Source organism: Oryx dammah, unplaced genomic scaffold (assembly GCF_014754425.2).
Source record: "Oryx dammah isolate SB20612 unplaced genomic scaffold, SCBI_Odam_1.1 HiC_scaffold_16, whole genome shotgun sequence".
Classification (NCBI taxonomy): domain Eukaryota; kingdom Metazoa; phylum Chordata; class Mammalia; order Artiodactyla; family Bovidae; genus Oryx; species Oryx dammah.
In genome coordinates, this window is record NW_024070200.1 from 8,550,881 (window position 1) to 8,567,451 (window position 16,571).

At 44.7% G+C, this 16,571-nt stretch overlaps 1 protein-coding gene and 1 pseudogene across 2 annotated transcripts in view; one reads left to right on the forward strand and one right to left on the reverse strand.

Annotated features, from left to right (window-relative positions):
- Positions 1–7,759: 7,759 nt before the first annotated feature.
- The window catches only part of AK7 (adenylate kinase 7), a 72,404-nt gene continuing 63,592 nt past the window's right edge, over positions 7,760–16,571 (reverse strand). Inside the window, exons 16-18 of one of the 2 annotated variants that reach the window (XM_040257080.1) lie at positions 11,812–12,032; positions 8,761–8,919; positions 7,760–8,002 (exon numbers count right to left, since the gene is read on the reverse strand). In XM_040257080.1, the coding sequence (XP_040113014.1) occupies positions 7,964–8,002; positions 8,761–8,919; positions 11,812–12,032 (419 nt within the window). In that variant the 3' untranslated portion in view covers positions 7,760–7,963. Of the gene's footprint in view, positions 8,003–8,760; positions 8,920–11,811; positions 12,033–16,571 lie in introns of those variants that run through there. The other variant, XM_040257081.1, reaches the window with a different exon arrangement.
- Positions 12,149–16,538, forward strand: LOC120875662 (annotated as a pseudogene).

Sequence of the window (16,571 nt, forward strand, 5' to 3'; positions counted from 1 at the left end):
TGAAGATTTTCAGGAATTGGGCCACAGCCCACTTTTTGACCTTCTGTGGTTGTCCTTGGCAAGTCATGGCACCTGGGGTACGTCATTTAGTGTGCTGATGTGCTATAGTGAACGTATACTGAGGCTCAAACTTAGGTGGAAGTCTGCTCTTCTGCCTTCTCGGACCTGAAGTGAAGTGAAGTTGCTCAGCCGTGTCCAACTCTTTGCGACCCTCCCAGGCTCCTCTGTCCATGGGATTTTCCAAGCAGGAGTACTGGAGTGGGTTGCCATTTCCTTCTCCAAGGGATCTTCCCGACCCAGGGATCGAACCCAGGTCTCCCGCATTGTAGGCAGTCGCTTTAATCTGAGCCACTAGGGAAGTCTTGGACCTAGTTGATTCTAATCAGGTTATGTTGTGGGCTATGTCATAGGTCATTCTTTTAAAAGTTTTGCCCTGCCTGCTTCCTGTCTCAGAACTGCAGTAGCACTTTAATTAGAACTGGCCCAAACCTGTGCTTTCTCTTATCTCTGCCTCTCTCTCAGTAGCTCAGTCATCCTTCAGGCTCAGAACAAGTCAGTATCCTTGATCCTTCCTTTTTCTCACTGCCCATACCCAATCCATCCTCAAGTCCTACTGGTTCCACCTCTCAAATCCACCTGACATCCAGACTCTACTCTGCCATCACCCTAATCCCTGGTGGTATAGTGGATAAGAATTCACCTGCCAATGCAGGGGACGTGGGTTCAGTCCCTGCTTCGGGAAGACTCCCTGTATCGCAGGGCAACTAAAGCTTGTGCACCACATCTACAAGCCTTCATGCTGCAGCTGCTGAAATCCGTGTGCCTCGAGCCTGTGGTCCACAGCAAGAGAAGCCACTGCAACCAGAAGCCCTCCCTCCACAACTGGAGAGCAGCCCCTCCCTGCTGAGGGAAAAGCCCTCGCAGCAACAGAGACCCAGCCCTGTCAAAAAAGAAAGCAAGCAGGTGTGCTTGACCCCAAAACCAAACAGGCTTGCTCAGCAACAAGACCAGGCTGCAGAAGCAGGAGACGTGCCCCAGAACAATGAAACAGTGGTGGCAGGAACCCCACATCCTACCCACTGAGCTCAGTAAGTTATTGATCCCAAAGAGACACTCCCTGCACCCATGAAAACGGTATTTTGTAGACCTAGCTTGACCACGTAGGAACAACAACAAAAAAACCTCCCCTGCCCAACCTGGAGGATGTTGACTAAAAAAGATGTACAACTTGAGTATTGAGAGTTAAGTTTTATTTGGGACAAAATGAGGACCACAGCCCAGGAGGCAGCATCTCAGACAGCTCTGAGAGACTGCTCCAAAGCAGCAGTGGGAGAAGGCCAATATATAAGGATTTGGTGAAGGGGGAATTCAGTACCATGAAGCACTCAATTTACAAAAGGTTTTTTTGTTAGTCATGAGGATCTGATGTCCCCGTGAAGGGATTTGGGCTTCCCCTGTAGCTCAGTCGCTAAAGGATCTGCCTGCAGTACAGGAGACGGGGGTTCGATCCCTGGGTTGGGAAGATACCCTGGAAAAGGAAATGGCAACCCACTCCAGTATCCTTGCCTGGAAAATCTCATGGACAGAGGAGCCTGGTGGGCTGCACTCCATGGGGTCACAAAGAGTCGGACAGGACTGAGTGTCTAACACTGAAGGGATTTAGTGCTTCTCTAGATATGAGAGGATTGAGGATTGAGATCATAAAATCTGTTCCTAAAAACAGCCACCTATCTAAAGACCTGTCCCACCAGAGTCCCTGGCACACCAAGTGCCTCACTCCACCCTCAACTCCCTCAAGGCTTCTTAAGGATCAACAGCTATAGCAGCATGGGGTTCAGTCTCCTTAGAGGCTGATGGGAAATGCCTTTGTTGTTCAGTCTTGACAGCGCTCTTGGTAAGTGCCAATTTGTAGCTGACAAAGAGGAACTAATGATGGAAGCATGACATCTTCTCAAGAATGATGAAAGTTCCATGATCATGTTGACAGTGCTCTCTTTGATCTCTAAAGATAATTTATAACCAGTGTCTAAAAATTGCAAATCTTCAGCCTTTGTAGTTCTGATCTATAACTGGCTTTTTTTTTTTTTTTTGGCCAACTGTCAAAAAAAAAAAATGACAGAAAAGTTTTTCTTCCTCTTCCCACTTTTCCTTTGATTAGAAGAGTGTAACCCTGTAGCCTCACTATAGAGATTGCTGGAGTGCAGCAGTCTCGCCTGTCTGCTTGTAAGCCTCAGTTTAGTTCAGTCATGTCCGACTCTTTGTGATCCCATGAATCGCAGCACTCCAGGCCTCCCTGTCCATCACCAACTCCCAGAGTTTACCCAGACTCATGTCCATCAAGTCGGTGATGCCATTCAGCCATTTCATCCTCTGTCGTCCCCTTCTCCTCCTGCCCCCAATCCCTCCCAGCATCAGGGTCTTTTCCAGTGAGTCAACTCTTCGACTGAGGTGGCCAAAGTATTGAAGTTTCAGCTTCAGCATCAGTCCTGCCAATGAACATACCGGACTGATCTTTAGGATAGACTGGTTGGGTCTCCTTGCAGTCCAAGGGACTCTCAAGAGTCTTCTCCAACACCACAGTTCAAAAGCATCAATTCTTTGGTGCTCAGCTTTATTTATAGTCCAACTCTCATCCATACATGACTACTAGAAAAACCATAGCCTTGACTAGAGGGATTTTTCTTGGCAAAGTAATGCCTCTGCTTTTTAATATGCTGTCGTCTGCTGCTGCTGCTGCTGCTAAGTCACTTCAGTCGTGTCTGACTCTGTGTGACCCCACAGATGGCAGCCCACCAAGCTCCGCCGTCCCTGGGATTCTCCAGGCAAGAATACGGGAGTGGGTTGCCATTTCCTTCTCCAATGCATGAAAGAGAAACGTGAAACTGAAGTTGCTCAGTTGTGTCCGACTCTTAGCGACCCCATGGACTGCAGCCCACCAAGCTCCTCTGTCCATGGATTTTCCAGGCAAGAGTACTGGAGTGGGGTGCCATTGCCTTCTCCGAATATGCTGTCTAGGTTGGTCATAACTTTTCTTCCAAGGAGTAAGCGTCTTTTAATTTCATGGCTGCAATCACCATCTGCAGTGATTTTGGAGCCCCAAAAAATAAAGTCTGACACTGTTTCCACTGTTTCTCCATCTATTTGCCATGAAGTGATGGGACTGGATGCCATGATCTTCGTTTTCTGAATGTTGAGCTTTAAGCCAACTTTTTCACTCTCCTCTCACTTTCATCAAGAGGCTCTTTAGTTCTTCTTCACTTTCTGCCATAAGGGTGGTGTCATCTGCATATCTGAGGTTATTGATATTTCTCCCAGGAATCTTGATTCCAGCTTCTGCTTCATCCAGCCCAGTGTTTCTCATGATACACTCTGCATCTAACTTAAATAGGCACAGTGACAATATACAGCCTTGACGTACTCCTTTTCCTATTTGGAACCAGTCTGTTGTTCCATGTCCAGTTCTAACTGTTGCTTCCTGACCGCATACAGATTTCTCAAGAAGCAGGTCAGGTGGTCTGGTATTCCCGTCTCTTTCAGATTTTTCCAGTTTGTGGTGAGTCACACAGTAAAAGGCTTTGGCATAGTCAATAAAGCAGAAATAGAGTTTTTCTCGAACTCTCTTGCTTTTTCAATAATCTAGCAGATATTGGCCATTTGATCTCTGGTTCCTCTGCCTTTCCAGCTTGAACATCTGGAAGTTCACAGTTTATGTATTGTTGAAGCCTGGCTTGGAGAATTTTGAGCATTACTTTATTAGCGTGTGCTGCTGCTGCTGCTAAGTCACTTCAGTCATGATGTCCGACTCTGTGCAACCCCATAGACTGCAGCCCACCAGCCTTCTCTGTCCCTGGAATACTCCAGACAAGAATACTGGAGTGGGTTGCCATTTCCTTCTCCATTACTAGTGTGTGAGATGAGTACAGTTGTGTGGTAGATTGAGCATTCTTTGGCATTGCCTTTCTTAGGGACTGGAATGAAAACTGACCTTTTCCAGTCCTGTGGCCACTGCTGAGTTTTCCAAATTTGCTGGCATATTGAGTGCAGCACTTTCACAGCATCATCTTTTAGGATTTGAAATAGCTCCACTGGAATTCCATCACCTCCACTAGCTTTATTCATAGTGATGCCTCCTAAGGCCCACTTGACTTCACATTCCAGAATGTCTGACTCTAGGTGAGTGATCACACCATCGTGATTATCTGGGTCGTGAAGATCTTTTTTGTACAGTTCTTTCGTGTATTCTTGCCACCTCTTCTTAATATCTTCTGCTTCTATTAGGTCCATACCATTTCTGTACTTTATTGAGCCCATCTTTGCATGAAATGTTCCCTTGGTATCTCTAATTTTCTTGAAGAGATCTCTAGTCTTTCCCATTCTGTTCTTTTCCTCTATTTCTTTGCACTGAACGCTGAGGAAGGCTTTCTTATCTCTCCTTGATATTCTTTGGAACTCTGCATTCAGATGGGTATATCTTTCCTTTTCTCCTTTGCTTTTGGCTTCTTTTCTCAGCTATTTGTAAGGCCTCTCCAGACAGCCATTTTGCTTTTTGGCATTTCTTTTTCTTGGGGATGGTCTTGCTCTCTGTCTCCTGTACAATATCGCAAACCTCCGTTCATAGTTCATCAGGCACTCTATCAGATCCAGTCCCTTAAATATTTCTCACTTCCTCTGTATAATCATAAGGGATTTGATTTAGGTCATACCTGAATGGTCTAGTGGTTTTCCCTACTTTCTTCAATTTAAGTCTGAATTTGGCAATAAAGAGTTCATCATCTGAGCCACAGTCAGCTCCTGGTCTTGTTTGTGCTGACTGTATAGAGCTTCTCCATCTTTGGCTGCAAAGAATATAATCAATCTGATTTCAGTGTTGACCATCTGGTGATGTCCATGTGTAGAGTCTCTCTTGTCTTGTTGGAAGAGGGTGTTTGCTATGACCAGCACGTTCTCTTGGCAGAACCCTATTAGCCTTTGCCCTGCTTCATTCTATATTCCAAGGCCAAATTTGCCTGTTACTCCAGGTATCTCTTGACTTCATACTTTTCTTTCCAGTCCCCTATAATGAAAAGGACATCTTTTTTGGATGTTAGTTCTAGGTCTTGTACGTCTTCATAGAACCATTCAACTTCAGCTTCTTCAGCATTACTGGTTGGGACATAGACTTGGATTACCGTGATATTGAATGGTTTGCCTTGGAAATGAACAGAGATCATTCTGTCGTTTTTGAGATTGCATCCAAGTACTGCATTTTGGACTCTCTTGTTGACTATGCTGGCTATTCCATTTCTTTTAAGGGATTCTTGCCCACAGTAGTAGATATAATGGTCATCTGAATTAAAGTCACCCATTCCAGTCTATTTTAGTTTGCTGATTCCTAAAATGTCGACGTTCATTCTTGCCATCTCGTATTTGACCACTTCCAATTTCCCTTGATTCATGGACCTGACATCCCAGGTTCTCTTTAGTTACTTCATATTTTCAATTAAAATAAGGATCAAAAATAGTGCAGTGCGTTTGCAGCAACATGGTTAGACCTAGAAATTGTCATAGTGAAGGAGGTCGGACAGAGAAGGAGAAATATTGTATGATATCCCTTATATGTGGAATCTAAAAAGAAATGATACAAATGAACTTACAAAACAGAAAGAGATGCAAAGGCTTAGAAAATGAACTTAACGATTGCCAGGGGGAGGGAATAGTTAGGGAGTTTGGGAAGATCATGTACAAACTGTTATATTCAGAATGGATAACCAACAAGGACCTATTGTATAGGACATGGAACTTTACTCAGTATTATGTGCCAGCTTGGATGAAAGCAGGGTTTGGGGGAGAATGGATACATGTATTTGTATGGCTAAATCCTATTGCTGTTCACCGGAAACATTGTTAATCGGCTATAGTCCAATACAAATCAAAAAGTTTCAAAAATACATAAAACTTAAGAATAAGAAAAAAAAAGCGAAGAATAATAAAAATGGGGACAAAACAGTGCAGTGAAGTAAAAGAAAAACTGGTAATTGGATATCATCAAAATTAAAAGTTTTGTGCGTTAAAGGGCAATATCAAGAGAGTGAAAAGACAAGCCACAGAATGGGAAGAAATATTTGATTAGCACATAGCTGATAAGGGTGTTCTATCTAGAATTCTTAAAGAACTTTTAACAATTCAGTAACAAAAAGATAAACAACCCAAATAAAAAGTGAGCAAAAGGTTCAAATATAGATTTCTCCCAAGGACATACACAAGTGGTCATCAAGCACATGAAAATGTACTTAGTCACAATGTGATATTACTATACACCCACTAGTCTGGTAATTCCCCCGGTAGGTCAAACACAAAATTACCGTATGACTATACTTCTACAGCTAGGTTTCTACTGAAAATTGACAACAGGGGTTCAAATAGGAACTTGTGTTCAAATGTTCACAGCAGCTCTATTCACAACAGCCAAAAGGTGGAAACAACCCAACTGTCCATCAAGGCATGCATGATTAAACGAAATACAGTCTATGTGTAGAGTGACAGACACAATTATGGAAAGGAATGAAATATTGATACATACTACAACATGGATGGAGCTTGGAAACATGCTAAGTGAAAGAAGCCAGACACAAAAGGCCACGCATTTTATGACTCTCCAGAGTAGACAAATCCATAGAGACAGATTTGTGTTTGCTAGAAGCTTGTGGCTAGGGGATGATGCAGAGTGATAATTGGTACAGGGCTTCCATTTGAGGTGATGAAAAAGCTCTGCCGCTAGATTGTGGTGATGATTGGACAATGTCACAGATTTACTTAGTACCACTGAATTATACACGTTAACATGGTTGCAATGATAAATTTGTGCTGTGTATATTTTGCCACACAAAAACGTAGTGTAAAAAGTGTAGTGCAGTTATATTCAGGTATTATTTAAAGAAATGATACATGTCATTAAGATAAACGTAGGCCTGCTGCAGTCCATGGGGTTGCAAAGGGTCGAACATGACTGAGCAACTGAACTGAACTGAACTGAAATCGATTTCTCATCCAGTGTGGTTGTGGGAATTATGGGATTTTTAGAACTGGAAAGGACCATTGGGATTGATTATTTATGCCTATATAGGCATAAATAAAGTTAGTTAGTTTGTTAAGAATATTCAGCTACTTTCTAATTATCACAGATGTTAAAAATTATTCATCCTGTTACATGAATTTTTCTCCCAAGAGGTTTATAATTGTCTCTGCCTCATAGGTTGGGTGCTGATCTTAAACTCAGAAACCACCTTGCAGAAGCCGACCCTGTTTGACTTCCTGTGACTCAAAAAACATAAACTGTTCTGATGTATTTTCATTTTAACACCATTGGTGCAGGGGCCATAACAACTCACTTAAACTCATTAGCTCACATGTTGGAATAATATGTCGTCTGACTTTCTTCATGCTGTAAATTGAGTTACTATGAACATTATCATGCAGAATACTCAGATGAAGAGTGAAATAGTAAGTCAACATTTATCCCATGAGCTATACACAGTTACACCTTAACAATTTACCTCTCAAATATGGTTTTAATTAGGCTTCCCAGGCGGCGCTAGAGGTAAAGAATCTGCCTGCCAATGAAGGAAACACAGGGGACACGGCTTCGATCTCTGGTTCAGGAAGATCCCCTGGAGGAGGAAATGGCAACCCATTCTGGTATTCTTGCCTGGAGAATCCCATGGACAGAGGAGCATGGCGGGTCACACAGTCCATAGGGTCACACAGACACGACAAAAGCAACTTAGCACTCGTGGTTTTAATGAAGTAGTGACTCATGACCATAGGGCTTTTTATGATTTCACTTAATAAAATATTTGATTGCAGGAAGAAAAAAAAGAATTTCCCCAAAACTAGAAAAGCATTTTTTTTTAAAGCAGTTTTTCAAATTACTATGTTAAACTCATCTTGAGCTCGGTAAAGCACATGACATGATATCTTCAAAGTTTTACTGCGTTTCAGGATTATTCTTGAAAAGATATTCCGCCTGTAATTGAAAAGAAAAAAAAGTATCAGCAATTTAAAATGTATTATTTTTTAGAATTAATAGTACATTAGTTTGTACTATAAAAGTGAAAATTCATTGTACTTAAAAATGGAAGTTGGACAAGGAAATGACAACCCCACTCCAGTATTCTCTGCTGGGAAATCTCACGGACAGAGGAGACTGGAGGACTGCAAGTCCATGGGGTTGCATAAGAGTTGGAAGCGACTAAATAAGAAATAGTCCTCATTATTAACATAGTTTCCATTACTTTAAGTATAGGCTTCCCTGGTGGCTCAAGACGGTAAAGTGTCTGCCTACAATGTGGGAGACCCAGTTTCGATCTCTGGGTCAGGAAGATCCTCTGGAGAAGGAAATGGCACCCCACTCCAGTACTCTTGCCTGGAAAATCCCATGGACAGAGGAGCCTGGTAGGCTACAGTCTATGGGGTCGCAAAGAGTCGGACACGACTGAGCAGCTTCACTTTCACTTTCAGACATTTAATAATAAAACAAACCAATACTTAAAAAAATAAAAATGGAAGTATATAAACTTTTTACTTTCAAATGAGTAATAAAAGTCTTATAAACTATGATGAAACTTATTATAAACTATTATAAACTATGATGAAGGTATTAGAGGCTATTTCCAAAATAACCAGATACACAATTTTTTTATCTCAATTGGTTTTTCATTTAGATTTGGGCATATTTTATTTTCAAATTGATATTTAAAAAAAAATGACACTTAAATCTCTTACCAGAAAATCAACAGGATCATCAGGTCTGACCTTACAACACTCATTCAGACCCTGCATAAGTGTTGGCATAACATAGGTCATTAAATAGTTTCTCAAGGGAATAGACTGGGCCTCCAGTAATTCTCTTTCTTCTCTTTTCACTTCCTCTAGTCGTTTATTCTACAAATAGAACATTGTGGGTAGGGTAAATAGACAGAAAAAGAAGAACAGTTTCATACAACTCACGCCAGAGTTCTCTAGAAGTAGCAATGTTCATTACATTATGATAAAGATGGTGTTTCCAATCAGCAGAGAAAAGATGTAAATGGTGTTTTAACAAGTGCATAGTCACTTAGAAAATAATAAACTGGATACCTATCTCACCTCTTACAGTGAAATAATTTCTAGCTGCCCAGATCAAGCAAAGTGAGAGAAAGGAAGGAAGGAAGGATCATAGAACTGTAGAAGTCTAATAGAAAGTCTAGAAGGTATTGGTCTGGTGGGCTTGTGTTTATGCCTTGCTCAGCATCCAAAAACTGTGTCTCAGGTCCCTCTCTCTCAGGACTAATAATTATAGATTTCCTTTGAGAAATCTCCCTTTTCAGCATAGGGGGTTGGATAGGGCTTAAGCACATCAGTCCAGCTTACTCCTGGACATTAGTTAAACAAAAGACAGCAAAAGACATTAAACAAGACAAAGATATAAAATATACATTGCTTTAGGCTTGCCTGGTGGCTTAGTGATAAAGAATCTGCCTGCCAATGCAGGAGACACTGGTTTGATCCCTACTTCCAGAAGATCCTTTGGAGGAGGACAAGGCAACCTACTCCAGTCTTCTTGCCTGGAGAATCCCATGGACAGAGGTGAAATAAGTGCAAAGAGTACAAACCGTAAGTGCAAATTCATTTTTGAATGAATGTGGCCATGCTGCATAACATGCGGGATCTTAGTTCCCCCACCAGGGATCAAACCCATGCCCCCTGCAATGGACGCTGGAAGTCTCAACCTCTGGGCTGCCAGGGAGGTCCCCAAAGGGGAAATTTAAATGTATAGAAAGGGATATGACATGTTATGCTGAGGGGCAGGTGTTGAACTTTAAATATGGTGCCCAGGAAAGGCCTCATTAGAAAGACTTAATTTGACAAAGAATAAAGGCTTCATTGTATGCAGGTCAGGAAGCAACTGTTAGAACTGGGCATGGAACAACAGACTGGTTCCAAATAGGAAAAGGAGTATGTCAAGGCTATATATCGTCACCCTGCTTATTTAACTTCTATGCAGAGTAAATCATGAGAAACTCTGGACTGGAAGAAACACAAGCTGGAATCAAGATTGCCAGGAGAAATATCAATAACCTCAGATATGCAGATGACACCACCCTTATGGCAGAAAGTGAAGAGCTAAAAAGCCTCTTGATGAAAGTGAAAGAGAAGAGCGAAAAAGTTGGCTTAAAGCTCAACATTCAGAAAACGAAGATCATGGCATCTGGTCCCATCACTTCATGGGAAATAGATGGGGAAACAGTAGAAACAGTGTCAGACTTTATTTTGGGGGGCTCCAAAATCACTGCAGATGGTGATTGCAGCCATGAAATTAAAAGACGCTTACTCCTTGGAAGAAAAGTTATGACCAACCTAGATAGTATATTCAAAAGCAGAGACATTACTTTGCCGACCAAGGTCCATCTAATCAAGGCTATGGTTTTTCCTGTGGTCATGTATGGATGTGAGAGTTGGACTGTGAAGAAGGCTGAGCGCCAAAGAATTGATGCTTTTGAACTGTGGTGTTGGAGAAGACTCTTGAGAGTCCCTTGGACTGCAAGGAGATCCAACCAGTCCATTCTGAAGATCAACCCTGGGATTTCTTTGGAAGGAATGATGGTAAAGCTGAAACTCCAGTACTTTGACTCATTGGAAAAGACTCTGATGCTGGGAGGGATTAGGGGCAGGAGGAGAAAGGGACGACCCAGGATGAGATGGCTGGATGGCATCACGGACTCGATGGACGTGAGTCTGAGTGAACTCCGGGAGATGGTGATGAACAGGGAGGCCTGGCGTGCTGCGATTCATGAGGTCGCAAAGAGTCGGACACGACTGAGCGACTGAACTGAACTGAACTGAAAAGCTTCATTTAGCAAAAACTCAAAGCAAGGAGGAAGTGAATCACACAGGTGGCAGGCTGTTTAAATGGCCTTAGAAGGAGCCAGGTCACAGAGGACCCTGGGGCCCACAATAAGGAGTTTGTGCTTTCATCTAATGATGATGAACAGTCTGTGAAGAGTTTAATCAGGGAATGGCCATGGTAGGTCTATATTTTAAATGGACTGCCAGGCATCAGCAGGGGGGCAGACTGGAGATGGAGGGAGTGGAGCTGGGGAGACGAACCAGAAGGCACCACATAAGTCTAGCACCCTGGTCAGCAGAAGTGGAGCCCTGTGGCTGGATCTGCATGCAGTGTTTGGAGGCAGAATAGATAATAAGACTCAGTGATGAGAAGGAGGGTGAAATGAGGCTGACCACCAAAGTTAGATGGGTGAATGGAGGGAAACTAAACAAAATCGCCAGGTTGACAATGCAGCCTAATGGCACACTTTTGCAGCAGTATTTTATTGTTCATACTACATCAGTGGCTCATTGGTATTTTTTAAAAAACTTTTTTTGGGGCAGTGCTGGGCCTTTGTTACTGTGTGTGGGCTCTAGGGCCTTGGGCTCAGTGATTGTGGTGGACAATTCCATGGCACGTGGAATCTTCCGGGACCAGGGGTCACACTTTGTGTCCCCTGCACTGACAGGGAGATTCTTAACCACTGGCCCACCAGGGAAGTCCTAGCTGTTTTTACTGTTATTGTTTACACTAAGCAAAAGACCAAGGGCATGTTCTTTTAAATGGTACATAGGAAAGAAATTTTAAAAAAATAATATATATGAAAAAATTACGACAAACAACAACAAAATTGTTTCGGTTATTTCCACGACATTTCTCTGTTAGCAGGAAGGGAAGTGCAACAGGCCCAGATGGCTTCGCCAGCCCCGCGCCCCGCACCCTGACCCCACACACGTGCACACACGCACCCACTCCTCCCAGCGGGCGATCTTCTCGGCCGTCTCCACTGCCTCCTTGTGCTCTCTCTCTGCCTCCTCCATGGCCTCCCTGGCCAGCCGTTCCTCAGCAGCCTTCCGCTCCTCTTCCGCCTTTTCCTCATCCGTTAAACCATAATTGCGAGGCTCCCCGACCTCCTTGATGAGCTGTTTGATGGCAAGTCTGTTCTGAGCATCTTCAAGTCTTCCTACATCTTTATTGATTAGGAGAAAGAAAGAGACCCACACAGACTTTTTTATAGTTTGGTCCCTGCTCGCAATCTATCCTGAGACCAGACTCAGGAAAATTCTTTATTACTGTAATCCTGTAATGGCGAATTGTGTAAATTACTATATGGGGGTTTCCTCTTTGAGTTTACCAGCACAGTTTAGAATTTCTGGCCTGACTAGCAAATATCAAACTGGTCTCTGAGAGTTACATGGAGCAAGCCTGGGGCTCAGGTCTCTGAGCTGTGACACCTGCCTCTGATTTGAGTGGATGGATGGGGGTGTGGACCTCCTCAAAGGATTGAGTTCTTCACCCTGGGAGGCATTTAAGCAGAGACTAGGGCACTTCGGAGAAGGCAATGGCATGCCACTCCAGTACTCCTGCCTGGGAAATCCCATGGACGGAGGAGCCTGGTGGGCTGCAGTCCATGAGGTCGCTAAGAGTCGGACACGACTGAGCGACTTCACTTTCACTTTTCACTTTCATGCATTGGAGAAGGAAATGGCAACCCACTCCACTGTTCTTGCCTGGAGAATCCCAGGGACGGGGGAGCCTGGTAGGCTGCCGTCTGTGGGGTCGCACAGAGTCGAACACGACTGAAGCGGCTTAGTAGTAGTAGTAGGGCACTTCACTTGGGGGGATTTCCACAAAAGGAAGTCCTGCACCTGGATGGGGGCAGAGAGGGGGCTGAGTGACCTCCAGGTTTCTTTTGTTTTCTGTTTCTGAGAATCAGTGATTCTAGGATACATTTTCAATTCATTTTTTTAAAGAATTAACTTTTTCAGTTAGCCTGATTGAATCAGAAAAAGTCCAAACTCCAGAATATGTGACTGATGTTAAGGAGAAGACCAGAAGGAGAAAGAGAAAAAAGAGGAGGGGGAGAAGGGGACCTGGGAGAGGAAGGGGAGAGTGGGGAAGGCTTGCTGACAACAGGAAGTTCCTCCTTGCACAACTCACTGAATAGTAAATTCTACACCAGTCTCCAGGGCTTGCTTGGAAGGTCTCTGCACAGAAGGGTGAGCAGTAGGCGCATGTGAGAGCCAAGCGCCTCCAGCCCTTCCTTGGGAGTAACTGCTCAGCAGCCCCCAAGCACAGCCACTGCTGTACTCCCTCTGCCCCCGTGTTTGGACTGTAGAACCTTGACCTAGACTAGAAGCACCACCAGGTTCCAACATGGGATGAGGGGAAGAACGGAGCCAAGTGCATTGGTAGGTGGGTGGAAACAAGCCCATCAAAAGCAAAACCAAACCAAAAACCACACCCCCCCCCTCAAAAAAAATCTCATTTCCTGGTTGCCTGAGCTCTGACATTTCAATGCATTTCTCCTTGGCTCCCCTAGTAGAGTATTACACCCCTGATGTACTTGAAAGATAGAACACTGCTGCCTCCAGGAGTACTTCTGCCCTGACCTTGGGAAGGATGAATGGAGGATTAGCTGGGGCGTGGGCACCTGACCCAACCATGACCTCCCATCTGCTCGTCTAAGTATGTGCAGTTAAGCATGGAAAGAGACACATCCAGCTACAAGCTTGGCTCCCAGTGTTAACATGGGAACTGCAGGGCTGTGGGGCAACCTTCGTTTACCACGTGGGCCAAAGAAAGGAGAGAGAGAGACCCTGGTCCAAAGAGCAAAAGAGAAAAAAGATGCGGAGCGGACATCCCTGGCAATTCAGCGGTTAAGACTCCTCACTTCCAATGCTGGGGGCTTGGGTTCAATTCCTGGTTAGGGAACTAAGATGCTGCATGGTGCAGCCAAAAAAAATAAATAAATAAAGGGCAGAAAGAGATGCTGAGAGAGAAGTGGGGTACAGACGTGCAGAGAGAGGACGCAGGTGCCAGCATCCTTCCAGGGCCCCATTCAAGATCCTCCGAAGGCTGGGCTGCGTTCCTGACCTTGACGCCCTCCCCCATGCCCATCACTGGGATACATTACACCCCTTTGCTTTTCCCTTGTCTCTGTGGTTGTGAGTGTGAAGATGAGGCCAAAAGTGACGGGCGTGGAATGAGGCAGAAGACAGTGATCACTCATTCATTCCACCTCATCATTTCTGCCTTGTTTCTCCCTGGGGCTCTCCTCATCGTTCCACAAATAGTTTGGGGGGGGATTTACTGAAAAAGATGACAATCACTACTTTTATGAAGTTTGCTCACCACTCCTTCCTAGTTCTCTGGGTAAATCGTGTAAACTACTTTCCATACTAGTAGGTGTAGACTCCTTAGCTTCTACCTATAGAACTTGGTGTGCAACATGCACAGGCCTGTCCAGATGAAGACAAAATCCAATCACTTCTGATGGTGCAAAACAGAGCAGAATTTGCAGACTGATAAATGTATTCTCATTTCATAATACACATCATTCTCTGCCTTACTGTTGTACTACTAATAAGATTAACTACCAGCTGTTGAACTTCGCCAATGTGCCAGACACTTCCTATCTCTAATCCCCACCATTAGTAACAAGCCAGGGATTATTTTCCTATTTCACAGAGGCAGAGCCAGAAACTGGAATCAGCTCTCCTGCTGACAGTTTCCGTCAGCTCTAAGCCTCCCAGTACTCCAGGACTGGGATGTGCCCCAGCTGGTTTGAGGGGATGGAGAGAGGCCTCGGGAGGCCCCAAAAGTCAACCTGGGCACTAAGCTGCCATCAGATTAGCGATTTTTTTAGCAAACCCAGAGGAAGCAGAAAGTGTCAAGATCCAGAAAACCAGAAAGGAAGTTCAGGGGTTCACTGAGCCAAGAGGAGGAGAAACCAGCCATGACAGATGGGATCTGGAGGCAGTAACGATGAGGCTGCGGTGAGGATGAGAGAGCATGTTCACTGCATGCTTGCTGGGTGCTCAGCTCTGAGTTAAGTGTTTACAGGAAACAGGAGGAATGTGATGAAGAGCTATTTGATTTCTGAGTAGCTAAGAGTGAGTTAATGCCTAGACAGCATACCAAAAAGCAGAGACATTACTTTGCCAACAAAGATCTATCTAGTCAAAGCTACGGTATTTCCAGTAGTAAGAGTTGGACCATAAAGAAGACTGAGAGCTGAAGAATTGATACTTCTGAACTGTGGTGCTGGAGAAGACTCTTGAGAGTCCCTTGGACAGCAAGGAGATCCAACCACTCAATCCTGAAGGAAATCAACCCTGAATATTCATTGGAAGGACTGATGGTAAAGCTGAAGTTCCATTACTTTGGCCACTTGATGCAAAGAGCTGACTCATTGGAAAGACCTTGATGCTGGGAAAGATTGAAGGCAGGAGGAGAAGGGGGCAGCAGAGGATAAGATGGTTAGATAGCATCACCAACTCAATGAACATGCTGCTGCTGCTAAGTTGCTTCAGTCGTGTCTGACTCTGTGCGATCCCATAGACGGCAGCCCACAGGCTCCCCCATCCCTGGGATTCTCCAGGCAAGAACACTGGAGTGGGTGGCCATTTCCTTCTCCAATGCATGAAAGTAAAAGTGAAAGTGAAGCCGCTCAGTCGTGTCCGACTCTTAGCGCTCCATGGACTGCAGCCCCCCAGGCTCCTCCGTCCATGGGATTTTCCAGGTGCGAGTACTGGAGTGGGGTGCCATTGCCTTCTCCTCAATGAACATGAGTTTGAGCAAACTCTGGGAGATAGTGAAGCCTGGCATGCTGCAGTCCATGGGGCCACAAGAGTCAGACACAACTTAGGGATGAAACAGCAAACAACAGCAACAAGGGGTGAGCTGGCCAGCCTAAAGGCCAGGAGGGGCTTTGTGAGGAATACCAGGGCCCCGCAAAGCTTTGGGAACAGGACGCTGCTCCCAAGGATGCTGGGGAAATGGCCCAATGCAGCTGGCAGCAAACTACCTAACTTTGAAGTACCCTTTAAAAAAAATGCCAATTTGGGGACTTCCCTGATGTTCCAGTGGCTAAGACTCCTTGCTCCCAATGTAGGGGGCCCTGGGTTTGATCCTTGGTCAGGGAACTAGATCTCACATGCCACAACGAAGACCCAGCGTAGCCAAATAAATAAATATTTTTTAAAAATGCCCCTTTCCCCTGGCTAGCAGCGCAGAGGGCGCATCGTGCCTGGAGTTACTGTAAAAGACATGAAACTGGAGAAGTGCATCAGAACTCCAGCAGCCTTCCTTAAAAGGTCTGGGAAGCTGAAAGTCCCTGAATGGGTGGACACGGTCAAGCTGGCCAAACATAAAGAGCTCGCTCCCTACAATGAGAAGTGGTTCTACATGAGCAGCTACCACAGCCTGGCACCTGTACCTCCAGGCTGGCACTGGGGTTGGCTCTGAAACCCAGATCTGTCAGGGTGGGGGGCATCAGAGAATGGTGTCATGCCCAGCTACTTCGGCAGAGGCTCCAAGGGTGTGGCCCGCCAGGTCCTCCAAGGCCTGGAGAGACTGAAATTGGTGGAACAGGACCAGGATGGGGGCCACAAACTGACCTCATGGACGTAGAGACCTGGATAGAATCATGGCACAGGTGGCAGCTGCTAACAAGAAGCTTTACAACAAATGATACTGGGTTAATAAATTGTCTCATTCATTAAAA